The sequence below is a fragment of the Ornithodoros turicata genome, chromosome 3, assembly GCF_037126465.1.
Source record: "Ornithodoros turicata isolate Travis chromosome 3, ASM3712646v1, whole genome shotgun sequence".
In the NCBI taxonomy this organism is placed as follows: domain Eukaryota; kingdom Metazoa; phylum Arthropoda; class Arachnida; order Ixodida; family Argasidae; genus Ornithodoros; species Ornithodoros turicata.
The window spans coordinates 8,786,963-8,811,653 of NC_088203.1; the positions used below are offsets into that span (position 1 = coordinate 8,786,963).

The following is a 24,691-nucleotide window of genomic DNA, read 5'->3' on the forward strand; positions in this document are numbered from 1 at the left end:
ACAACATATGCTCAAAGAAAATTAATCTAACACAGAACTTGAAATTCATTACAATCCGTTCTTACGCACATGCGAATGCATGCTTCGACCATCCATACGGCGTTCTTCGATAACGTCGGTGGTTAGAAGGATCGCCTTCTGCGCTGAGACGGGGAGGTAACACGGGTTCGAATCCTGGCTGTGCTGTCTGCGTTTTTCCCAGGGTTTCCCGATAAGCTTTCCCGACGAAAGTGGGCTCTGTTCTCCTGAAGTCTGCCCAGGACGATTACTGAATATGTAAGCATACTGTGCCACATAGCACATATATCACCAAGACAACACTGCAGTGCTCCTCCAGTGTTGCTTTCATAACTTTGCCACAATGTAAAATAACTGGTCATTGGCAATGTTGCATTGTCACATTTTTGCAATGTTGTTTCCATAACATTGTTGCATCATAATGAACTCTGTCATCAGCAACGTAACATCAATATTGCACGGCAATATTGGTGCAATGTCACTGCAACAATTTGTGCTGACTGGGTTCCTACAGGCACTTGCTGTCACTTGGACAGCCAATAGGGCCTATCTATACCCACGTTCAGCCTAAGAACAGCACGAAATGATGTCAGTCGACCGTAACGGAGTTATTTCTCCGGAGGAACTGCCGAACTTACCTAGGTTGAACGCAACTGTATTAACGGTAACACCGAGAACAAATGAAATCAATGTACAAATTTATTAACCCGTAGCGTGTCTTTCATACAGTCATACCCCCAAATTGACTGAGCATGTCTTAAAAAATTATATGTACAATCATAAAGCTATGTACACAATTAAAAACAGAAAAAAGAAGCTCTGCAAGCCCCCAGCAATCAAAGAGGGCCCCTTCACTGGCGACGCGACGACTGTGTGATCGGAACGTCACAGTACCTCACTCCATTCACCTGCAATACAAGAGCGGTAAGCAGGTACGAGTACATACACCCCTACGGGGCTGTGACACTTCATTTTTTAGGCTCCCGTAGCTACGCACGCCGTGGTTCCCTGCAAAGCAATTTCTCCTGCGTCACGTACTTTTACGCCATACCTAACTACCTCGTAGCGGCAATTCAATTTATACTCAGAGACAATGTAAGAGCTACAGCCGCAGAAGCTATAACGTTGTGACTTGGAGCCGTCATCAGCCTGTCTAACCCGGCCTACCACAGCAGTCTTTAGATTTATCGGCAGAGTTGACCTTGTACAGTGCTGGACAAACGTTTACGGAACATGCTCCGGCACATTCTTTCCTCGGAGTGACGTGGTAGCAGCGAATGGGACTCTACGGACCAGTCACCTGTTCGCACGGTTCATTCGCTGTTAGCACGTCACTCTGAGGCAGGGGCGGATTTAAGGGGGGGATCGCCCCCCCCCCATACGGCTGTGTTCCCTATCTAAAAACCGTATCTCCTGGATGATGCTGTGCCGCAAAGCAAGAAATTCTGAGGAAGGAATGCGTCGGAGTGTGTTCCGTAAACTTTTGTCCAGCACTGTGGGAGTTAACTTGTCCCGAGGCGTAGCAGTGACTCCTCTCCACTTCGTTCACTTTCTATGAACCGCCTTATCGAAAACATCTACTCCGATACAAGTTATCTGGGACGTCAATCAAAGCAGACACAAATTCGAGTGTCACAGCCCCTTCGATTATCCTGGATGACTAATCGGACGACCTTACCAAGTAATCGTAGTCGAGCACAAACCTCGGCAGCTCAATTTGGTCAGGAGCAATGATGCAGTAGAGGTCCTCCACTCCACGTATGGGGTGAACCTTGTGTCGGATCTCGGCCGCCGTGAACGTGGTGAACCACCAAGTCACCACCTGAAGAGATTCAAGGAGTCACAATCCCCCATATGTGAGTTGCACGATGCGAATGCGTGTGAAGAGCGTCGTGTTTTGGTGTAAACCCGACGAAAATCCGTTTTTACTTTCCCAGTTCACATCACTCTCATCCCGAGAAACCTGACGACTGAAGCTACCCGAAAGCACCAGACACTTCTGCAGACACAGACGGAGACTATAAATACTTCGCACTTGCAGATGTACATCAGTTGCAGTACTCTGAAGCTATTCAGTAACTCTAGTTACTACCCAAGAGTAGTCAAAGCAAGTATGTCACAATAAACATGAATCCGATATCTATGAAGTTCAGGCTCAATGTCTCAGCCAGAAAAAAAAAACTGAAGGGTTGAACAGACATACCTTTGTCCACCACGTGGGGTGCAACATGTAGACCGCTGACAAGCGTTTGCGGTAACGCAGCTCCATGCTCTCGTACACGTCTCGAAGAAAGGATATGGGAACGTGATGCTCGCCCGTGGTGAGGGAGTGCAGGTACACTACGCTGTAGTCCTCGCTCACCACACCATCCATGGTGTCAATCGCGTACAGCAATGCCTGTATCGATTGGCGTAGAAAATACGCCATTCAGAATGCTGTGCCTCTCCACGATTTACTGCCGCTATGTACTTTACTCTACTTTTAGTAACTGACAAGAAAATGGCGTCGCATAATTCTATGTTCACGTTCATTACAGCATGTACACAAACGTTTCCTGTGTACTGCCAAAATACCGAGAATGTGCGCACAATCCCAAAAAAGTGTGTGAATTAAGCACCACACATCACCTTCTCCAGGTCAACCTCGTGAGGACGAAACCGTTGACCAACAAACACAAAGAAGGGCCTCCCACGTCGATCTTTGCCTCCGAGGTAGAAGCAGTGCAGGGACTCTATGCTCGACAGGTCCTCCTGTTTCGCACGTCGAAGCAGACGTTCGTACCTGGAAGTTTGTACCGGAAGACGTTCTCGCCTGTTCTGCTCCACATGGACGCTTTCGCTCACTAACCTTTGTGTGCGATGGACTTCACGAGTCAGGTTGTCTCCCAGAGTTGCTCGCCTGTGGTCGACATCACCGTGCATGCGCGCAAAGGCAGTCTTTCCCACGCACACAGAGCTGTCCAGGTTGATGTCGACACTCTCGTCGTCATCCACTGCGAAGGGTGTTTGCCTCTTATCTGTTACCAGACTTTTGTTGTTGTTGTTGTTTTTTATAGGGCTGTACTAGTATACCCAATTGTGATAGCAAAGTGAAACAGTTGAATTCCGAATCTAACGTGGAATTCTACGAGTATACTCGAATATTATATACAGGGTGTCCCAGAAAACGTAAATGAATCAAGTGCAGGGATGCTGCAGTTTCTTGTTCTAGAACTGGTTCTTGTTCCAGTTCGGATAACAAGTTTTCCAGTTAACTGACTTACGGATAGGCGAAACATGAACGTATATACAGTATTATGTATATGCTCGAATTTCGTGGTGAAGCGACATCTCTTACAAACTGTGGGATATCTAATCAAAAGATACGGGGCACGCAGTGCCACAGCGACAGCAAGGGGGCGTGGCAGACAAACGTCGTATAAAAGCGGGGGTCTCGGTAGAACTGGGGTCATTTTTCGCTTGGCTTTTCTCGAGTTGAATCCAGCTTTTTTTTTCAAGCTTCATTTTTGTTCGAAACTAGGCGTGTGGGGTTTACGAGGCTTCCCCCAGACGTCATCCCTGGGGAACCGAGCCCCACGTTGGGCGCCAGTTGTGGAAACCTAAGTTCCCACAACCTCGGGGCATCAGTCCGTCCGTTCCCCGCGCAAAGGAACAAGCAGCACAACAGATTCAATCAGAACACATACAGGTTTATTTTACCTTCAGCCGTCGAGAAAAGCCAAGCGAAAAATGACCCCAGTTCTACCGAGACCCCTGCTTTTATACGACGTTTGTCTGCCACGCCCCTTGCTGTCGCTGTGGCACTGCGTGCCCCGTATCTTTTGATTAGATATCCCACAAAACTCAATGTATTCCGATAGATCTGAAGCTGCATTCGTAAACCGAAGTGTGCCACAGGCGAGGTTATATAAAACGAAGTTGGTGACGTTTCTTACTAAGATCTTCTCCTTTTGATTCTTTCTTAGTTTTATGGAAACAGTTCAGACATGACAATATATATATTTCCTGTAGTCGAAGCGCAACGTGTTAAATAAGTTACATTTAAATAGAAATGTTTTCACGTGGCTTTTTTAAGCACTTTTTGTCTTTTTAAGAACGGATTCGAAATTCGTAGGATTCATGGATTCGCAGAAGCTTCTTTGGATTCGGATTCGGAAAATTCTGGATTCGTCCCATCTCTGATCATGACCATCTTACTAAGATACAATGTCACAACTCCTCGCACCATTTTTCAACTCACCATCATGAAGGGGCTTGTCGACGATACGTATCTGCCTCTCAGGAATTAAAGGCTCCCCGCAAGCACCTCCAATGTCTTTCGGAAGCAGTCGACAGGCTGCCTCCTCTTCTTGAGGGATACGAGGGAAATAGAGAGGCAGCAGGGACTCGTAGGTCCCAACTTCGATGTCCTCCACAACAAATGCGATGCACTCCATCGACTCTCCGTGCAACTCCAAGAACCGGCGTACCGTACCTGAGATTTTTGTGTGGGAAAACATTCCGAAGGTTTCGGATTACTACATGCATACGGCTTGTGAAATGTATTCACCTTAAAGCTTAGAGGCAATTCTGGGATGTCCAGGTACTCCTGCCAGCCGCATGCGTAAAATAATGGGACATGCTGGGACAATACTGCATACACAGAGCCTGAAGTTTTAGGGTTTAACCTGATTCTTTCCCCGAATTTGCACCCCAAATTGACGGTTGCCTCTTTAGGGTAACCCGATCTTGACCCGGCAAATTGCCCTCACTGAGACTCCTGTAGGAATGCACACTAACTTGTTTGGCAGCAGATGCAGTGACATCACAGTTTGTACCAAACCAGTACGGTCAGTTTTTTAGTTAGTAATTTAGTTAGTAATTCGCATGAATTTAGAGCGCATGTGTATTTTCCTGATTTTTACCCCCCGTATTTAGAAAAAAATATTTTCCGAAAACTTCAGGCTCTATGCATACATGCTTTGCAATAGAGTTTATGAGTGTTAAATATGCTCAAGTATTTGAAATTGTGATGAGGGGATCAGAAGGTAAATAACTTAAATTGATGCAAACTGGAACCCCAGGACAGAGGAACCCGAAGGGACAGATACAACAATTTTTTTTTTTTTTATGTTCGTCAGCTAATTTGTTGTGTTTGTATGTTCCTGTCTCGGGGTTTCATTTGTCATCATGTTTCACCAGCTAGCCTGAATTCTGACTCTTATCCACAGATATCTGCTACCAATGGCTTGGCTATTCAGCCATTAAAAGTGACCGCAAGGACCACAGGGCACACCTGCATATGGAACAACACATTTGCATGTTCCACATTTTCGGCATGCATGCGTTGCCATCTGGACATCTTCAGAGTTCCCACGAAGCCGTACACATCACAACCTACTAGATTATAGCGACCATGTCATAATCGGCAAACCCAATGAGGAGCCTGTCTGCCCGATCCGCTAGGGACGCTACTCATCGGCCCACGAGATCTGCATCATGATTGGACGATGGAAATACGAATTGTGAACGCGCAGAAGCGGACGCACGATTACTGTAGCAGACGACAGCAACAGCCCCTATGAAAACGCGTAGAATGATGATAATACCGTATTTTCACGCGTATTAGCCGCACCGCAGATAAGCCGCAGGACTCGTTTTTAGATACATTTTGAAAATGTTTTTGCAGATAGGCCGCACTCGCAGATAAGCCGCGGGTAATACGACGCGACTGCTTTGTGCGCTAAACCAGTGATGCACAAACAAAATCGATATAGACGCTCAACACTCGTCGACGCTGTACTCCCTGCCAGTTGCCCTGTTCTCGTACTGGTCCGCGACGTCGACGACTTTTAGTTTGAAGCCGCTGTCGTAGCTGTGCCTCCGCGTTGGAGCCATGCCTAACCTCTAACTGCCGTGCCCGTGCCCACGAATGCTGCTGCTCTGGTCGAATGAGAACTGACGCTTGGCACTGTAGCGAATGCTGACCACGTTTTATCCCGATGTCAGGTGTATTGAGCCCTTCCTGTGGGTCTGCCGACAAAGGAGACCGTAGGGAAGGCCATAAACCCTGTGGTCCACATTCCGGTGTCGGCATAATGTATAACAAGGAGGTCAGTTCTAGTGTTCTACTAAGATCGGATTGTGCCCTTTTTGCGTGCTTTTCGTGGATTGACGAGTTAGTGGTGTTCCAGGAGAGATTAATCACTGTCACCCTTTTCGTTAAAGCTGCGCGGGAGAATGTATTCAGAAGGTCAGTCCACTCGAATGTGGACCCGCTCCTGTTCGGTATTGTTAGTGCACTGGCCGGGCGGTCCTGCTCCGAAAAAACATGAGGCACTGTCGGCCCTTTCGTCTAATCCGGGGTATGGGGAAAATACCAGGGAAAAATAGCCATCAGATAGGCCGCACCCGCGGATAAGCCGCAGAGCGTCCGCGAAAAATAAAAAATCGCGCATAAGCCGCGGCTAATAGGCGTGAAAATACGGTAATCAACTTTACAAGGAAGCATCTCTCGTGGGGGCATTCATCGCCTGTACAAAAATACCGAGGTAAGCTAAGGTACAGACTACTGTAGAAATTGAGGAAGCAATAACCGGGCCAATGAGCAGCGCCACCTTTAGCCTCCGAGTGCGTCGCTGGGAAGGGGTCCGTGTGACATGGTCGTGGTACACGTATAAAAGTCTCAATTACGAACGCAGTGCTATGTGTGCCCCAGCAGCAGCTGGATATCCCCGACGTGTTGAGTGGATAGCGCAGAGGCCCAACGTGGTCAGCTGGTTTTCTCGCATGACTTGCAGGACTCTCCAGTAACTGGAATGCAGTGCAGTTTCTGCAGCCGTGTGGAATTTCTGGTTGTATTTGGGTCCCACGGTGTGGATCACAAAGCGTGCAGGGAGGCTGTAGCCCTTCGTCAGCTTGGCCTCTCCCGTGCGGCATGCTACAAAGCAGACGAGATAACTTGCAGTGCAAAGTCAATCCGAGCCAAGTAACTATTCTTTGCAATCAGAAACACTCACTTCTGACTTCTGTAAAGAGATCGTGCTTTAATTGTGGTCCGCCCCTGGCCAGGATCCTGGCACTGGACGGATATTTCTCGGCTAGGCTTTCGTTGGTAGAGTTCACAATGGCGTGTGCACTTATGCAAGAGATGTCTCCACACCTTTGGGAACAGAACACATTTTCCAAGTTCGTGTAGTTTGAGGAGCAGTGTGTCAGGCACACAAAAAATCATACTGAGTAACTATTCCATCCCAGACGACAATACACCTGTTCATGTGAACGACGCATAGGTTTAGGTTTGTCTGTTCCCTTTTGAGTCAGGGCAGGTAATACTTGCCCATACGGGGCGTTGACTGCAAACAACTCACTCCCAACTCACCACAAGGCTATTTTCTTGTTAATACCTTCGTTGATGGGGAACGGCGTAGTTTCGTGCACATTTTCTGGCGTCTGTTGTGCTGCATCAAGTTTCAAGTCTCTAGGTGCAATTTCAGACCATCGTTTAAAACGGCCGAGGTCAACAACATCCGGCACGGCTCCAAGGGGATCCATGTTTCGGTCTTGTCAGCTGAGAAGTAGAAATGATTTTCGAGTGTCAACTGGTTAGAACCGGCGAACGGTACTCTCAGTGCCGTCTGACAGATTTTTAACTGACCAGTTTAAAGTTGAAGAGATGGATAAGATCAACAGGCTTGAGTTCACATACAACAACGACGTACACACACGCAACCCTTGATGCATTTTCACGTGATGCATGCGATTACAGATTTACAGCGTTTACAGCATCGCTGTCGTCCACAACATTGTTCCGCTGTTCTGCTATTTCGAAAGAGGCATAGATTGCAGATGGCATAGCAAAACTCGGCTTCAAGATGGTACAGCGCGTTTATAAATGAAATGCTTCGATAAATTGAGGAATATTCGTTTCTTGAAATAACGGAACTTTTTCTTCCGATTCAGTCATAAAAACACAATGGCCAGCGACATCATTAAATCTGATTAAATCCTTGAATTATCCAATCCAATCCAATCTTATTCCTTATGGCCAGCGTCAAAAGTGTGCCTATTGTTGTCCTTCCGGACCTCTTTTGTCTTTAATGCAGAGTTAATACTGCTGAAACATGAACACCTGCGTCATTCAGATCACCAACGTTGCTCCAGGAGCAACGCTGGAACAGATGTCTACGCTGTTCGGTTTCTTGGGCAAAATAATGGACATCAAGTTGTACCCCGCCGATGATCTGATGCTCCACCCCGTCGCAAAAGTATGCTTCGTCAAGTACGAAGAATCATGGAGCGTAGGGGTGGCACAGCACTTGACTAATACCGTGTTCATTGACCGAGCACTGATCGTGGTGCCTGTAGCAGATGGCAAGATCCCGGACGAGAGCCGTGCTCTTACCATGACGGCGCCCATCTCGGCCGCGACTCCACCGGATTTGGAGAGTACACCGTCGTCTGGGATTATAAACCAGGTGGCCATGGGTGCTGGCGGAATTCAGGTAAGCGTCCCAGATATTCAGACAAAAGACGAAGAACATCATCCCAATACTATACAAATGAAAAGCCTGGGTGTGGGCATACGGAAAATGTGAGACAACACAGACGGCTCAAGTACATCCGAATACACACTTTTTTTCTTCTTTGTCTTTAGGTGATCCAGACGACAGATCCACAGTTAACGCTTCTGGGACTTCCCCCTTATCCTCCACTACCTGCCAACATGGATCCCGCCAAGATAGAAGAGATCAGGCGAACCGTGTACGTTGGAAATTTAGACTCCACAGTGACGAGCGAGCAACTCCTGAAGTTCTTCAGCCAGATGGGCGAAGTGAAGTATGTGCGAATGGCCGGTGGTGACAACCAGCCGACACGATTCGCATTTGTCGAGTTCTCGGATCAGGCGACTGTCAGTCGAGCCCTTCAGTTTAATGGAGTGGAACTGGCTGGCAGAGCCATCAAGATTAACCACTCGAACAATGCCATAGTTAAGCCTCAGGCTAAGAGCTCCGAGGCAGCGCAGAAGGAAATTGACGAAGCTATGAAGAGAGTCAAAGAGGCACAATCCCTCATAACAGCGGCAATTGAACCAGAGATTGAGAAGAGTTCACGCTCTTCCTCTCGCAAACGCAGCCGGAGCAGTAGGAAGAGCAGAAGTCGAAGTCGTAGACGAAGCAGGAGCCGTAGGCGAAGTAGGAGCCGAAGACGGAGCAGGTCCAGGCGGAGAAGTAGAAGCAGACACAGGAGTCGAACTCCAGTGAGGCGCAGAAAGAAGTCGAGATCAAGGTCGAGGTCTCGGCGGCCTTCACCACACGTTCGCAAGAGGAGCCTGAGTCGCAAGCGCAGCCTGAGTCGTAAGAGAAGTCTTAGCCGTAAGCGGAGCCTAAGCCGCAAACGGAGCCTGAGCCGTAAAAGGAGTTTGAGCCGTAAGAGAAGCCTGAGTCGCAAGAGGAGCCTGAGCCGTAAGCGGAGCTTGAGCCGAAAGAGAAGCCTAAGTCGTAAGAGGAGTCTGAGCCGCAAGCGTAGTTTAAGCCGCAAAAGGAGCACAAGTCGTTCCAGGAAATCACGGTCTAGGTCTCGAGGGAAGTTGGACATCAAGAAGAAAAAGAAAAAGGAATCATCCAGGAGGAGAGGGTCGGATGACGACGATCCGCTGCCCGAAAGAAAGGTAAGCTTCAAAGCGTGGCTTTGAGCGAGCGAGTCATTTAACTCAACAACCTTCCAGTGGTTGAATTAAAACCGGTGCTACCTAAATCTGCGTAGCAGACTCGCTGAAGAAAATATTGCAACAAAAATTGCAGCGTCCCCCCTTAGAAATGTAGTAGGACCCGTTTAAGTCATTAATGCCATTGCTCGTCACGTCTTGCAGGAAAGCAGATCCAAGGAAGGAAGCTCCAAGAAATCCTTCTCTCCCCGTAAGAGAAGTAAGCGGAGTCCATCACGGGAGAGGCAGTTCTCCCTCTCGCCCAGACGTCGATCCCCTTCCCCATTGCGAAAGAAGCACAAACGGCGAAAGTCACGAAGCCCGCGGCGCTCGCGTTCGCCCTCCACCAAGGGTAGCAAGTATCGCAGCAAGGTCAAGGAAGAAAAGGCGCCGGTTGTCAGGGATTACGACGAAGAAGAGAAGGGCTACGAACCGGAAGTGGCTCCACCGGTACTGGAGGAAGACAGCAGCCAGCAGAGCGCAAAGTCTGGAGACATGGACCTCGCCAGTGACTGAGCGATTAAATAAAATGTTTCCCATGACGAATGACGGATGTCTGGATTTGTGCTCAACTTAATCAGCAATAGTAAACAAAGTAGCCGATACAACCAGGGTGTCAAACCGAAAACCGTGCCCGAACCATTATTTTTGCCGCGACCGAACCAAAATTTTCGTGACACTGTTGAACCGGAACCAGAGCAGAACCGGAAAAAATGAACAGCAGTAACCGGTTCAGACATAAAAGAAGTCAGCATAAGAGTTCAAGTGCCTCTCAATCCCTGAACGAGGCCACATTCGTCTCCCCATCGTGAATCTCGCAAATTTTCACCTAGCCGTCGAACGAGGACGTATAGTAACTATGCTTTCGGCATCTTTTCTAACACATTGAAGTGCAGTTGTCCTTGTGAGCGCTGTGGAATCTGCATCCGAGGTTGTAGCTATGGAAACAAGCCATCATCAGTCATATGGGCAGCCACGGAAAGCCTACGTTTGAAATTGTCTGCAGAGGTTGGCAGAAGCAGACGACATCACAACTTGTTTTCACTTAGTGAAGGGGCTTTAAACAGGCTTTCTGTATCCAGCTAGCATTGGCACTAGTGGTGAAAGACTGCCTTAATAATGCCTTTCCTCAAATATAACTCTATACCTTCATGGTCGTTATCCATAAACATGATCTCTGAACCATCCGAACAACATCCCATATTGATGCATGATTCCTGCACAACTGTAGGCTGTTGTTCATCTGATGTCAAGCATATCGAGAAATTATGTCTATCTCATAATACAGTAAATGTTGCAGTATTTGACCTTGTCACACTTGCTCCACGTTTAGCACATCAGGGCATGTATGTGCAGAAAAGTGTGTGTTACCATATACAAACGGTACTTTTTGCTTGTAGTCAAAAGAAAAATATGTAATGCAAAAAAAAAAGCACAAAAAGGCTTTTTCCTTGCTTTTTTTTTTTGCCATCTGTCACACGCAACATTACAAAAATACACTAGTTTGTTAATGACTCATGAGAGAGCGTTGTAAGGAAAATCCATCCGACAGCAGGTAAATCGCTTCCGTGTCTGACCCACAAGCCACCAGGGACCCCTGCACGTCGACGCTGTTTAACGGTCGGCCACACGCCGGTACCAGCTCCGTCGCTTCTACGCCGTCCGACTGGCTCCAGACTTGCGACGAGCCTGCAAGATTACAGCGGGGCACAAGTCATCATCTCGATGACGAACACTGACAAACAGGTACAGCTGCCATCAACCTTAATAACAACACTGAAAAAAAAAAAAAAAATCATACCGTTCCCAAGCACGATTACAGCAACCCTTGGGGTCATGAGGAAATCTTAACTGAACCAAATTATTCTGTGAGTTTAATGCAAGTATTTTGTTCACTTAACATTCCCGCAGTGCCCCCTGGTGGCTGTTATTATGCTCAGAAATGAGACAGAATTTTTTTCCAGCGTTGTTATTAAGGTTGACAGGGGCTGTACAATTAGGGAGTGGAACCCACCCTGGCTACTGGTCCAGTATATTAAGGAACCGTCATGGAAGCACGAAAGCAGTGGCGCCCCCGGGCGGGATGGGTGGAAAGCTAGTTCGGACATGGGCGAACGTGGGCCCACCAGGTTGGCAGTGGGCTGGTCGGCCTTACGCATGTCCCACACGCACAGACGACCACTGTAGCATCCTGTGGCCAGTACGTGCGGCTGGCTCGGATGTCTGCTCAGACAGGTCAACTTCTCCCCGCGTCTGCGCAGTGGAATGAACCAAATCACAGTGTTTTAGTGGACCATACGGTATTGTATTGCGTACTCTATAATCAGACGCTGCACAATCCATGTCTAAGGAGCAAAAACATGGTGCGGTATATATCTAATTCGTGCCTGCAATATCTCTACGTGAACACTCTTGATGCAAGAATCACCACGTGCTGTCGTCTGCAACCGAGTTGCTCGACACAGTTGCAGACGACATGTACCGTAATTTCACGCGTATAAGCCGCACCGCAGATAAGCCGCAGGACACATTTTTTGGGACGTTTTGAACATTTTCTGGCAGATAAGCCGCACCCGCAGATAAGCCGCGGGCAATACGAGACGACTGATTTTTGAGACAAAGGAGACCATAGAGAAGGCCATAAACCCCCTGGTCCATACTCCGGGATCGGCACAGTGTACAACAGAGGAGGTCAGTTCTGGAGTTCTACCAAGATCGAATTGTGCCCTTGTCGGGTGTTTTTCGTGGACTGATGGGTCAGTGATCTTCCAGAAGACGTGAATCACTGTCACCACTTTCCTTAAAGCTGCTTGGGAGAATGCACCAGGAAGATCAATCTACTCGAATGTGGACCTGTCCCTGTTACGCACTGTTCATGCATTGGCAGGGCAGTGCTGTTCCAGAGACACTGCCGGCCCTTTCGTTAAAATCGGCGTATGGGGAAAATACCAGGAAAAAGTAGTCATTAGATAAGCCGCACCGGTGGATAAGCCGCAGGGCGCCCGTGAGAAAAAAAAATCGCACATAAGCCGCGGCTAATACGCGTGAAAATACGGTAGTAGCAACAGATATGATGCTAATAAATTGGATGAACTGATAGATTTTTGATATATTTCGTATTATTTTGTATTTTGCTGAGTTGTTGTCGCCTGTGTTCAACCTCTTTTCTGTGCCCAACTCTCTTTCTTTTCTTGATGGCCCTTCAACGTTCGAAGTCAGGGTGAGGAGGGTGTGACGGCTGTAACTTTGTGCGCTTCAAGCCCGAAACAAGAACTTACATTCCCAAGTCTTGTACAGGTTTCTGCGGAGCCGTGAAGTCCCAGACGCGCAACCAACCTCCAAGAGTGCCTACGGCAACGACGTTCTGGCGCATAAAAGTGACGCACGTCATGCAGCTGCTGGCTGCATTGCCTGCGTTGCATAAGAACGATGCGGAATGAACGAGAAAACGAAACTAGGGCGCAAGGACTCACCGACGACAGTTACTGGTTTTATTGCGCCCGGAGACAGCTGAAACAGTTTGCCATCTTCTCCTATGGTGGCCAGACAGTCCGTCCTGTACGACGCTACCCCAGTGCAGGGCATGGAATGTCCAGACTTTGGATTTTCGTGCAGAGGTTTCCATTCCTGGGCTTCTGTTATACGCTGCATAGCATATTACGAATATGCTTTCAGTCAGTCCCACAGGTATGCCCACCATAAAGATGTCAGTTACCTGCGAGCCGCATCGATAAAGGCGCGCTGCTCCCGATGATAATGAGGCAGCCAGAAGATCCTCTCCTGCAAACTTTGAGATCACATCGTTATACCCACATGTGTCCTTGCTCTGCAACAATGCTGAGAGGAAACATGAAACATACTCACGCACAAATCAGTGACATCTGCGTCAATGTTGACGCTGTGCAAGCTCTTCAGCTCAGCTGCATCGACAGACTCTTCGTAATTCTGACAGCGCCACAGGTGCAGCTCATTTGGCTGGAATATAAATGTTGGAGTTTGTGTATAAAAAGTCGTCTCGTCTCGGTGAATCGCCTCTGCTACACACTCACTCGATCGTTCCAGCTTCCAGACACTAGAAAAACTGATCTGTCGTTTAATATACTTTGGGTTTGAGGTCTCAGACGAACTTTGTTGATTTTCTTCGAAACAAATTTGACGTACACGCTAGAAGACATGATGCTCGGTCCAAATAGGTCCAAAATCAAAACAGCGCGGGATTTGTCGTCTGTTATGGGTGTCACGTGGTTGTCACCTTTATAAGTTCCTGTGCAATAATAGTAGTTTCAGAAGTGCTGAGATATTTTCTGACGTAAATCTATGAAATACGCACGGATAAAGTCGTTTTGTCTGTACTTTTCAACAGGAAAAAGATAACACAATTTTACGCTATGACGACAAGTGTTCCTACGCGCAATCATGCGCGCAATAAACCAATTTAAACACATCGTGACAACAACAACAACAGTGCAAACATGTTTAGCAATAGCTATTTATTGCTTTCATAAAATCCATACGAGAAACGAATAAATTCAGAAGAGTTGTTGTTTAGAATCGCATTCGCTCCCCACCGCGCATGCTACCGCGCATGTTTCAAGGCGTCACGAACAGGTATGCATTTTAACGCGTCAATCTCGTCTGCCGTGCTGCGGCCACGCAAGCGGTTATTCCCGTAGGCCGTAGCTGTAATTCGGGTTATATAAGCGTAAAAACAAGCAGCAATGGCTGGGTCTGCACTACGCAGGCTTATGGCCGAATACAAGCAGCTGACGCTGAACCCACCGGAGGGAATCATCGCGGGACCCATCAACGAAGAAAACTTCTTCGAGTGGGAGGCCCTGATCACGGGCCCCGAAGGCACCTGCTTCGAAGGCGGCGTGTTCCCGGCGAAACTAACCTTCCCCCCGGATTACCCACTGAGCCCACCCAAGATGCAGTTCACGTGCGAGATGTACCATCCGAACATCTACGCAGACGGACGCGTTTGCATCTCCATCCTTCACGCTCCCGGTGACGATCCGATGGGCTACGAATCCAGCGCGGAGCGGTGGAGTCCCGTTCAGAGCGTCGAAAAGATTCTCCTGTCTGTGGTTTCCATGTTGGCCGAACCTAACGATGAAAGTGGAGCCAACGTAGATGCGGCTAAGATGTGGAGAGAGGATCGGGAACAGTTCAACCGAATAGCAGACCGTCTGGTTCGGAAGTCTCTCGGCATGCTGCCTTCCTGAGAACGCCTTCAAAACTATCGCAAAGTGTCACGGAGAAAGACAAAAACTGTTTCTATCCCCTGTATCTTGTTATATGCAGATATTTTCTGTTTCTGGCCTACGTTCAAACGTAATGATGTTTTTTTTTCCCTTTTTATTTCCTCATCTGTGTACTCTAAAATTTTCCTCCCACTTTTGGTTTTCCCGGTAGCTCCGTTTGGGGTAGATGAGGATGCCTTGCCTTGTTCTTTCTTTATTGCATTTGTGTGTATGATAAGGGCAGAGCTTATTTATGAAAGTAGGACTACTTAAGAGTGGGCGTGCAGAACACCTGTTGCAGGAAGGTCATTTAAAAATTTCCTCGGCAAGGGAGATTACGACAGCATCCTTGATGTGTCGATTTGCTTGGGATTACTCTTCGGTTTATTATCAGAACAAAACTTGTGAAAAATTATTTTCATGAACCTTAAAGAGTGGTAAAAATAAAAGATGCTGCTCAATTGTTGGTGCCCCTTCCTCGTAACCTTGCATGAGCTTTCGTAAGATTTAATGCACAAGGCAAGACCCAGCATTGTCTGGTGGGAGTCATTCTTTGGAGTCCACTTATAACCACTGCCTTGTGTATATGCTGTAACACATACATTAGGCAAGTATGTAATCCTCAAATTTTTTCCCCGAGTTGGAATATGTACGTAGTTCTTTAATATATCCGCAAAGATCTGTACAACACAAAATCAAGATATAGCCTCGCACCAAAATATTTGTGTTAAAACTCTACAACATTCAAACTTTACACAGTAATAAAGCAACATCAGCAGAAGGCCTTCGATTAAGTAGTGCATCGAGGATGCCACCGAGCACACTCATTGGCCCAGAGTGGTCACATGTATTGGTGAAGTAACTGTACAATTTTTTTGCTCTAAAGATCACTTGTTCCGTGGCATCCCCAGGATAAACTAAGGCCATCAAAACAAGGCGAGGAAAAGCCCAATATGGCAATATGGCCAACATGTTTTCACATTAACAAATGGATAGTTAGGTCTGCGACTAACGCGTACATTGTTGCCGCTCCGAGACATGCCACCAACATCGACCCTCACTTCCTCTTCTTGAGTTCCTCAAAACGACGCGTCAAATCATCAAAGTCAATGTCGTCTTCCTTTGAAGATTTAGGCAGGCTCCCTGCGGGCACGGAAGGCAGCTGCGGCACAGAGGGAAGGTTTGGAAGATCGTTGTAGGCTGGGGGTCCGTCGTTCGCAAAACCGATGGTGTGAGGGTTCACTGCTGGGAACGGGTCCGAAGGGGGAACAGTTGGGAGCGGAGGCTTCTCCGGTGGGGTGTAAGGTGCCTGAAACCAAAGCAGGTGCGAATGGTTGAAAATACATCAAAGCCGAAGCATGCTTTCCCACAACGTTAAATGGATTACAAGGGTACCTGTGGGGGATGGGGTGCGGTGGCCCCTGGAAAAGATCCCGAAATGGGAAGTGGGTAGGGTGACGACGATGGCGGGTACGGGGCAGATGAAGGTGGGTACGTCCCGTCCCCGAATGTCTGCACCACAAACCCTGGCGGTCGCACCAGGCCGTTGTTGAAGTCGATCAGGGCGTCCTCCGCAACCTCGGGTTCCTGCCGCAGGACTTCTGGATCGCCTTCGTACGGCACGTCGTGACTTTTAGCGATCTCAATTAGGTATTTCTCCACCAGCATCTTGGGCGGAGCTTGGACACTCAATTTATGTATGAGTTTTTCGTTGACAGACTGCAAGCCGTTGTCACGGGCTGCTTGCGAGTAGGGCTTGCCGTACTTCAGTGTCAGCTGTTCTGCCACAACCTTCAGCTCGGCAACATCAGCTTGGAGTCTGGGAGCTACCCATATCAGACTCGACACGGCCTCTGCCAAGCCTTCGTCGAGGGTTTTCATTTGTTGGACGAGCCCAAAGCGGGCCAGTAGCAGATCGCAGTACATTTCGACCAGTTCCATGGCTTCGACCAGGTAGTCTTCCCGTATGATATGTTCTACGCGTATTTTAGCGCGTTCGGGCTTACCGCTGGCCAGGTAATCGGCGATCTCCTTGCGAGCTTTTTGAGCGAGTTCCGTCTTTTTGCGCTCTAATAGCTTCAGTCTGTTCACTGTCAGTCGCAGGTTCGTCTTTAGTTTGCCGTAGTTTGGTCCTGAAGAAAACATGCTTGCAGACAGTTGTCTTCACTTCCAAAACAGATTACTAACAAGCATGACACCGGAAGTTGACTCATGTACGAATGAGCCCGCCTTCCTCGCAAGTCATAGGACAAGGATGATTTTTGGCTGTATAATTTTTCATTAAAGACAGTTTATTAATGCGCATGGTTTTTAAAATTCCAGAAATGAAGAGGACGATATTAGCGCCGGAAGTAGCAGTGGTTGGTACCTTAATGTCCGTCTGCTTCAGCTTGTGTGCAGATTTCGTTTCGCTGTCTGGAAATAGGCATGGGAAAGAAGGGACATTCGAGTTGCCCCAACAGTGACTTGTGCGCTTTATTATTAGAACTTGCCGAATATGAGAAAAATGTCTCGAACAATATGTACAAGCATAAGGCGTACCGCAAGGCAGCTGCGACATTAGCAGAACACCCCACTCGCATCAAGGACGGCAAGGAAGCCAAGAGCTTAGCAGGAATCGGCGACAAAATAGCTAAAAAGATCGACGAGATTTTACAGACTGGGAAATTAGGAAAGCTGGAAAAAATCCGTAGCGACGACACCAGCAGCGCTATCGGAGCGCTTACTCGTGTATCTGGTATCGGACCAGCGGCAGCGAAGAAAATGATTGAACGCGGCATCAAGAGCATAGATGATCTCCGAAAACATCAGGACGAACTCACTCATCACCAAAGAGTTTGTCTGAGACACTTGGAAGATCTTGAAAAACGAATCCCGCGCGAAGAAATAACTGAGATAGAGTCTAAAATTAAAAACGCATGTCGCGAGCTAGATAAGGACTACGAGGCAACAGTATGCGGCAGTTATCGAAGAGGTCTGCCCGACAGTGGTGATATTGATGTGCTTTTATGCCACAAGAAGTTCACCTCCAAAGACAAGAAGTGTCCCGAGCGCCTCCGGAAGGTCGTTGACCACCTGAAAGGGATGGCGCTCATCACGGACACGCTGTCGCTGGGCGACACAAAGTTTATGGGCATCTGTCGCCTCGATAACTCTTGTCCGTTTCGCAGATTGGATATGCGTCTCATACCGCAGGACCAGTACGTGTGCGGAGTCTTGTACTTCACTGGCAGCGACGTTTTCAACACAGAAATGAGAGCCCACGCTCAAAAGCACGGCTTCATGCTCAACGAGTACTCCTTGCGCCCCATCGGCTGCACGGGGGTACCTGGAGAGCCTGTACCCATTGAGGATGAGAAACAAGTCTTCGAGTACCTCGACCTCCCTTACAAGGCACCCAGCCAAAGGCATTAGAGATTCACAGGGTTATTTTGTAATTCCAAAATTTGTAAAAATAAATTATGTACCAGGTAAATTATTCGTGATAAAGGTTGTACTCTGCCTCTACAGAACCTCCGCATGTTGCAGACATGCCAGTGAGACCGCAGGAAAGATAAAAGTCTCGTTTTATCCAACATCCTTCTTAAAAAAATGCCAACAGTTGCAAACCAACATGTACACAACAGTTAATCCATATGCTGTACACTGTACAACAAACATTTGACAAAACAATTGACCTAAATGGTTTCCACCCTAGCACTCTATCTTAGTCATTTGACACCAACTCCAACCACTGGCGTAGAGCCTCGCCTAGCACCGTCGGCATCCCCGCAACGTCCCTCAGTATGACGTAGAAAGGGAAAGGGAACTGCTCCATGTAGCTTAGAATTTCCACCTGTGGGAAAGTTTAAGGAAATTAGTGGAATAATGCAAGTGCCAGCAACGGGGAAATTATCGTTGCAGTCTAATACCTCTGTTATACCCGTCAGACGGGCACACTTACGGCCTTAACTGTCATGGCCTTAAGTGTCATTAATATCTTGCCAGATGGTCAGCGATACGGCCCTTGCGTCAAATCTGAGGTGTAAGATCAACGGAGTTCATGCAAGGTAGTTTACGGCGTTCCCTCGAAACCACCTAAGCCTCATTGCAAAACGCCTTGAACAAGATGGCGTATAATTCCTTCAATTCGAAATAAAATGTTTGCATGAGACCTAATGTTGTGCCAACTTTTTTCGCGTTCAATGCCTTGAGTTTCTCTGATGCACTTTTAGAATTTGCTTTGCTTTTTACCTCCTCTGTTCAGTTCCTAATGACATCCTCGAACCACTGCATGCGGCATCGATCTGTGTCGTCTGAATCCGAAAATCCGTACGCCGCTCAACAAAATATCCAAAGCGCTTCAATGGGAAATGTAGTTTGCTGTTGTATTTTCAAAATTTTCTAAATACCACCAAACGTTGTTTCTGTGTACTCACCGTGAGAAAAAATGTGACTTCACTGCATTACATTCAACGTTCCCAGGTATGCTTATCTATGTAGACATCATTGGGAAAATGCCTTCACAGATAGTCTGGCAGCTTCCCAGGATTTAAGGCCATATTTCACGTACGGTTGTACGTAATTTCGTAATATCGTAACCTTATGGACCGTATATGTGCCCGTCTGACAGAAGGTATCAGGCGGGCACATATAGGGCCTATAATGTTACGGCATTACAAGGTTGTACCTCAAATATGGCCTTAAACCATGGGAAGCTGCCAGACGGTACGTGTGAAGGCATTTGGCTGATGATGTCTACACCAATAAACACGTCTGCGAACATTGAAGTGAATGCAGCGAAGTCACATCCTTTTCTCGCTACGAGTATGCTGAAACAACGTCTCGTTGGTATTTCGTCAATTTTGGAAATACAACAGCAAACTACATTCGCTTTGAAGAGCATTGGATGTTTTGTTGAGCCGTATCCAGCAGCGTTCCACGAGCCGTAACGCGAAGCGATGCCGTGAGCAGTGGTTCGAGTTCGTCATTACGAACCGAACACAGGAGAAAAAAAGAAGCAAAGTGTAAAAACGCATTAGAAAAATGCCAGGCGTATAACATGAAACAGTTGACAACATAATACTTGTCGTAAAAACATTCCATTTCGAATTCAAAGAATTCTGCGTTTGGGTGTTCGTGGCGTCTGGTAACGAGGCTTTGGCAGTTTGTTGAGGGACTGCCGTAACTGTGTTGCGGGAACTCCGTTGCCTTCACATCTCATTTTGTCGCAAAAGCCAGCTGATCGCAGCTGGAAAAGGAGGCTGATCGTCTGGCAACAACTTAATGACCGTATACACTTAAGGCCATAACCGCAAAGGCCGTAAGTGCGCCGGTCTGACAGGGGTATAAGTGGCTTGCACTGTACAATGACAAGTCCGCAGGCTACAGTCAACATTAATATGAGAAGACAGGCACGTACCTCTCCAGAGGGTCGGAACACTGGCATGCGAATGTCCAGAATCGAATCCTGCGAGAAGACAATCCGAAATACGTCGATACGTCAACTTGCCATAAGCGTGCAACATGGCCAACATGAAATGATGCCTTACTTTGGAATTAGGGTTGTCCAGGACAAGAAAGACCATGAAGATACCCTTGGAGAGGGCCTCCCGTACGGCAGCACCTTCGTCCCCTTCGCTCCGCAGGCCCCGACCGTCCGATACGATGAGCAGCAGCCTCGCCCCCGGAGCCCCGTCTTCCAGAACCGCCTGCGCAGCCCTCAACAGGGGCCCCACACGCGTCCTCTCCTGTTCGAAGTTGAGCGCCGCCGCGGCAGCTGCTCCGGCCTCCGTCGTCCAGGGCCGTCCGAGCGGATGCAGGAGCCGTACCTGCTCTCCGAAGCTCAGCAGGGCCAGGTCTCCGGCTTCCAGGAGCTGCAGGGACTGGGCCAGGAGGGCCAGAGACTGCAGGGCCAATGGTCCGCAACCCGTCGCTCCCATGCTGCGGGAATCGTCGACGGCCAGCACGACGTGGTAGTGACGTCGCGATGGACGCGTGCGACGGAGCCAGATCTTGTCCTTTCGAAACTGGCTGGCGATGTACGCTATCACCTAATCGCAATACGGGAGCAACGGTCATTTCACAAACGACAATGTAGTTGTAATAAAGGCTCCAGCTATTCCACTAGTGTAAGACAAATTTCAAAATCAATCAACACTATCAATTCCACGCTATGTGTTGTCGAGCTTTTCAAGGAACTGATGTTTTGTCCAGGCAATGCTCTTGTGAAAAAATTTGGACTTTGCCACACATACAGCTCAAAAGGAATGCAAGAACCTCAATCATAAAGTAGATGGGTAGAAATCCAGCGAACTGGTAGAGATGTAGGAAGGGAGTTGCCTCAGGACAGAAGCAGCTGATATTTCGAACAGAGACTGTTCTTCTCAGCGAAGAAGGCCCAGAAGAAGAACAGTCTCTGTTCGAAATATCGGCGGCTTCTGTCCTGAGGCAACTCCCTTCCTCAATCATAAAGTGTGTTTCAAAAGATAAAATCGACTCTTACCTTACGCATGTTGAGACGTTTGCCCGTGCGAAAGTCTCCTCGTAGCTTAGAGGCCTTTGTGGGTTCGAGCACCAACCTCAGCTGCTCGCAAAGTTCTTGCACAAGAGGAGCTACAGCTCGTTCAGCATCCTCCCAGGCCTCCCTTGCTGCATCTTGAAGCCAAATTTTGACCCACAATCAACTGCCAATTACCAAACTCTACGCCCTCTACGTGTGAAAGTAAGGCAACCTTCCTTTGCACCAATTTTCATTGAGAGTTACCAGAGTATGTACTGGGACGCTGCAGAAGTTCTCACACTGGGTTCCACAATGCCTCACCAGGGGATACGTGTCCAGTCGCCCAACATTGCAGAATGCGTGTAGTGGTAACCCTACAACGCATCTTCCTTACGTACACTCACCGACCAATTTATCTCGAACTCCAAAAATGTGATTCTTTTTTCTTTTCCAGACAAAAATATTGGCACCGCGAATTGGTCTATTGTATTGGTCTAATGTATTTTCGTTTCAAATATTTCGGACTGATCATCAAAAGAACAGCTCGATTTTGTTTGTACATATGTACTTTGGTTTGCGCTTGCTTCGTTTTTCAGACTGCATCATCAGTCACCCGAAAACTGGAGGCACTGTAGAACCTAGCCTGATAATTGAGTTTCATTATTTGGATATACGAGTGCTTTGTTGGTGGTGTCGCAGACACAGTGCATGTGCAGAAATGCTGCACGCGTGCACACACTCACAAGCTGGGCCCGCGTGGCTTCCTCCAGACCATACAATTTGACTATCCACGGGACGGTCCATCAGCGCTACGACAGTATTATTCTCACCGCATGCAAATACCCACTCCTCTACTGCCGACAGCGACAGCAACCCACCTGTACTGGATGGAGCCACCGGAGGAGGCAGCTCGCCCTGCGAGACAGCTTCCTCCGTCCGGCTGGTTGCCTGCAGCAGCTCGGGGCGGGAGAAGAAGCTGCTTTCGTTTCCCCTTTCCACCTTGGCAGTGAGAACTTCCTCTCCTTCTATCTCCATTGGTGCCTCTTCCTCTTCTTTCTCCTTCGTCTCTTTCGTAGAGGCTGCGTTGCCGCTTGCATCTACCGGCTTCTGGTTCTGTTCCTGCACGACCAAGTAGGGTCACTCGAGGCACTCTAGGGAACCGCGCGCTGCCCACCTTCGTCTCCTCATTCTCGTCCTCTAGCATAGGAAAATCTTCGGTCTCCGTGTCTTCATCTTCAGCCCACCTGTTCTGCGCCTGGGATTCTGTGGCAACGGAGAGGGCAACCTCACCGTCGGTCTCCTCCTCTTCCCGAACGTGTCTGAAAAGCTCAGCGTTGGCTTTCTCTTCGCCTGCGTCGCCTTGTACCTGCACGATCCTCGCTCGTAAGCATGGCCCGAAATTTTTGGGAAATTTTTTTTTCTCCAAATTTGGAGGGTAAAAATTGGGGAACTAAGCGTGTGCTCCAAATTCGTGCAGATTCGGGTGGGACAACTTCCAGTATGCCAAATTTGTGGGGAAAAAGGGCTCTTGTACTGGTTTGGTGCAAACGATGATGTAATTGTGTTTGCTGCTAAACAAGCTAGTGTGCGTTCTTATAGATGTTTCAGCGAGCGCAATTTGTCCGGTAAAAATCGCGTTTCGCCCTAAAGTGGCAACATTCAATTCGGGGTGCAAATTCGGGGAAGAATCAAGTTATACCATAAAACTTCAGGCTCTACTCATAAGTAGGTAATGACTTTTCCGGGTTTTATTTTTGGCCAAATTCGGGAGGTAAATATCGGGTGATATTTTTCATTCGAAAATTCGGGTGTATCCGGGTTAAATCCCGTTACGGCATATCCTGTCGTCAGGAATTCGGGTGTATTCAGGTGATTTTTTGTTTGTTCAATGAAAATTTGTCTTAACATGGAACTAATGTTTAGCAATGTTATCAAACTTTATTTTAATGCACGCTTATGAGCGTGCCACGCGACCCGGATGTTTTCGGGTAGATTCGGGTTAAACCCGAATTTTACAGATTTCGTTCGGGGGGTAAATATCGGGCGGATACGGGTTTAACCCTAAAACTTCAGGCTCTACTGATAAGTCACTAATTCATTATAAAAGCTTGGAAAGTGATTCATCCTGACGTCCCCTTTGTAGCACTGCCACCCCTCACGGTGGGAGGAGTTGAAAGTATCACTACGCCACTGTGTAGCAGATGCCACCTAACGCTGCTCTGCAGTAACTTTTTGTAGCGTCAAAATACAACAAACGACAAGTGAAGTTTACCAAGTTCCTGCGGCGTGCCGGTTGTTTCGGGTCGTCTGCCAGGGCTCGGTCCTCGGAGCCCTGTAACATGGACCGCTTCTTCTGCGGCTGAGCGGGGCCTTTCTCTTCGGCCTGGCTTGTCTGGTTTCCTAACTGACCTGCAACGTTGCGTAAGATATGTAGAGATCAAAACTTAACAGCTGTCCTTATCTTCATCTGTACCTTGGTCTGCGGTAGAGGCACGACCCGTGTGGTCCTCCTGGGATCCGCTCCCTTGCTCGCCGCTTTGGACGTTCTCCTCCCCCGTTGATGTTGACATACCGCAAGGTGCCTGCGTGGCTTCCTGTCCAGCACTGGTTTCTCGAGCGCTGTGCTGCGCAGCGTCTTCTGAAGAGTAAAATAAAGTAAGTTCACTCGATACAGTTGTCGAACGATTTTTTTTTTACTTCTAGGAGCCAGGAAATTAGTCCCAATTATCGGGCAGTCCGAACTTTTAGTGAAATGCATAAATTCACTTCGCTGCACAAACGCGCAACACCGTATCGCGGAGAATTTCGGTGAGTGTATCATCAGTGTATTCACAACAGCAAGGATTGCCCCCTGTGGAAGGGGTGCATCAACATCATCCTCTTCGCTGCCGTTGTGTTTACATTTTTAAATATTGTTGGCACCAAAGATGACTTCGATGCTAATGCTGCTGAAACTGAAGTGTCAAACAGCGACGCCATGTTAGTCTCCATCGTCGATGAATTTACATCGCTATTTATATATATAGAAAATATATATAAAATGTTTATATATGTTGTAAAAATGTATAAATGTTTATATATAATGTTATATATATCTCTAATTTTATTTCTTTTATGTACATCTATCGTAGCAACATCATCGACGTCGTCACTTGTAGTAGAGGTCGGTGTTTCAGTATTCGATACTCAAAGGTACTCATAGTCAAAGACACGCGTATTGAAAGATAAGTTCTTGCAATGCCTCTGAAGCGGAACATAATGTTC

The 24,691-nt window shown here is 47.8% G+C and overlaps 7 protein-coding genes across 7 annotated transcripts in view; 3 read left to right on the top strand and 4 right to left on the bottom strand.

Annotated features, from left to right (window-relative positions):
- Positions 1-699: 699 nt before the first annotated feature.
- On the bottom strand, positions 700-7,780 carry LOC135387957 (protein GDAP2 homolog). The gene is made up of 10 exons (XM_064617200.1): positions 7,655-7,780; positions 7,379-7,567; positions 7,017-7,159; positions 6,695-6,937; positions 4,259-4,492; positions 2,867-3,011; positions 2,647-2,800; positions 2,222-2,416; positions 1,697-1,840; positions 700-926 (listed from the first exon to the last, which is right to left on the bottom strand). Exons 2-10 carry the CDS (start codon positions 7,549-7,551, stop codon positions 870-872), a joined length of 1,488 nt encoding a protein of 495 aa, XP_064473270.1. The 5' UTR covers positions 7,552-7,567; positions 7,655-7,780; the 3' UTR covers positions 700-869.
- Positions 7,781-8,024: 244 nt separating this feature from the next.
- LOC135387958 (splicing regulatory glutamine/lysine-rich protein 1-like) lies at positions 8,025-10,256 on the top strand. The gene is made up of 3 exons (XM_064617202.1): positions 8,025-8,501; positions 8,654-9,667; positions 9,869-10,256. Exons 1-3 carry the CDS (start codon positions 8,121-8,123, stop codon positions 10,217-10,219), a joined length of 1,746 nt encoding a protein of 581 aa, XP_064473272.1. The 5' UTR covers positions 8,025-8,120; the 3' UTR covers positions 10,220-10,256.
- An 886-nt stretch (positions 10,257-11,142) lies between these two features.
- On the bottom strand, positions 11,143-14,050 carry LOC135387960 (nucleoporin Nup43-like). Its single transcript, XM_064617204.1, has 7 exons — positions 13,753-14,050; positions 13,568-13,678; positions 13,419-13,490; positions 13,177-13,348; positions 12,982-13,114; positions 11,718-11,956; positions 11,143-11,392 (listed from the first exon to the last, which is right to left on the bottom strand). Exons 1-7 carry the CDS (start codon positions 13,876-13,878, stop codon positions 11,211-11,213), a joined length of 1,035 nt encoding a protein of 344 aa, XP_064473274.1. The 5' UTR covers positions 13,879-14,050; the 3' UTR covers positions 11,143-11,210.
- A 255-nt stretch (positions 14,051-14,305) lies between these two features.
- LOC135387963 (ubiquitin-conjugating enzyme E2 G2) lies at positions 14,306-15,409 on the top strand. Its single transcript, XM_064617207.1, has one exon. It carries the CDS (start codon positions 14,422-14,424, stop codon positions 14,926-14,928), a length of 507 nt encoding a protein of 168 aa, XP_064473277.1. The 5' UTR covers positions 14,306-14,421; the 3' UTR covers positions 14,929-15,409.
- A 177-nt stretch (positions 15,410-15,586) lies between these two features.
- Positions 15,587-17,216, bottom strand: LOC135387961 (IST1 homolog). The gene is made up of 2 exons (XM_064617205.1): positions 16,342-17,216; positions 15,587-16,255 (listed from the first exon to the last, which is right to left on the bottom strand). The coding sequence occupies exons 1-2, from the start codon at positions 17,089-17,091 to the stop codon at positions 16,004-16,006; spliced, it is 1,002 nt and encodes a 333-aa protein (XP_064473275.1). The 5' UTR covers positions 17,092-17,216; the 3' UTR covers positions 15,587-16,003.
- A 78-nt stretch (positions 17,217-17,294) lies between these two features.
- On the top strand, positions 17,295-18,424 carry LOC135387962 (DNA polymerase beta-like). The gene has a single exon (XM_064617206.1). The coding sequence runs from the start codon at positions 17,374-17,376 to the stop codon at positions 18,358-18,360; it is 987 nt and encodes a 328-aa protein (XP_064473276.1). The 5' UTR covers positions 17,295-17,373; the 3' UTR covers positions 18,361-18,424.
- Positions 18,425-18,495: 71 nt separating this feature from the next.
- Positions 18,496-24,691, bottom strand: part of LOC135387959 (midasin-like) — a 55,188-nt gene continuing 48,992 nt past the window's right edge. Inside the window, exons 82-89 of the mRNA XM_064617203.1 lie at positions 23,901-24,065; positions 23,700-23,836; positions 22,602-22,793; positions 22,306-22,546; positions 21,431-21,582; positions 20,478-20,978; positions 20,348-20,395; positions 18,496-18,781 (exon numbers count right to left, since the gene is read on the bottom strand). Of these exons, the coding sequence (XP_064473273.1) occupies positions 18,653-18,781; positions 20,348-20,395; positions 20,478-20,978; positions 21,431-21,582; positions 22,306-22,546; positions 22,602-22,793; positions 23,700-23,836; positions 23,901-24,065 (1,565 nt within the window). The 3' untranslated portion in view covers positions 18,496-18,652. The remainder of the gene's footprint in view (positions 18,782-20,347; positions 20,396-20,477; positions 20,979-21,430; positions 21,583-22,305; positions 22,547-22,601; positions 22,794-23,699; positions 23,837-23,900; positions 24,066-24,691) is intronic.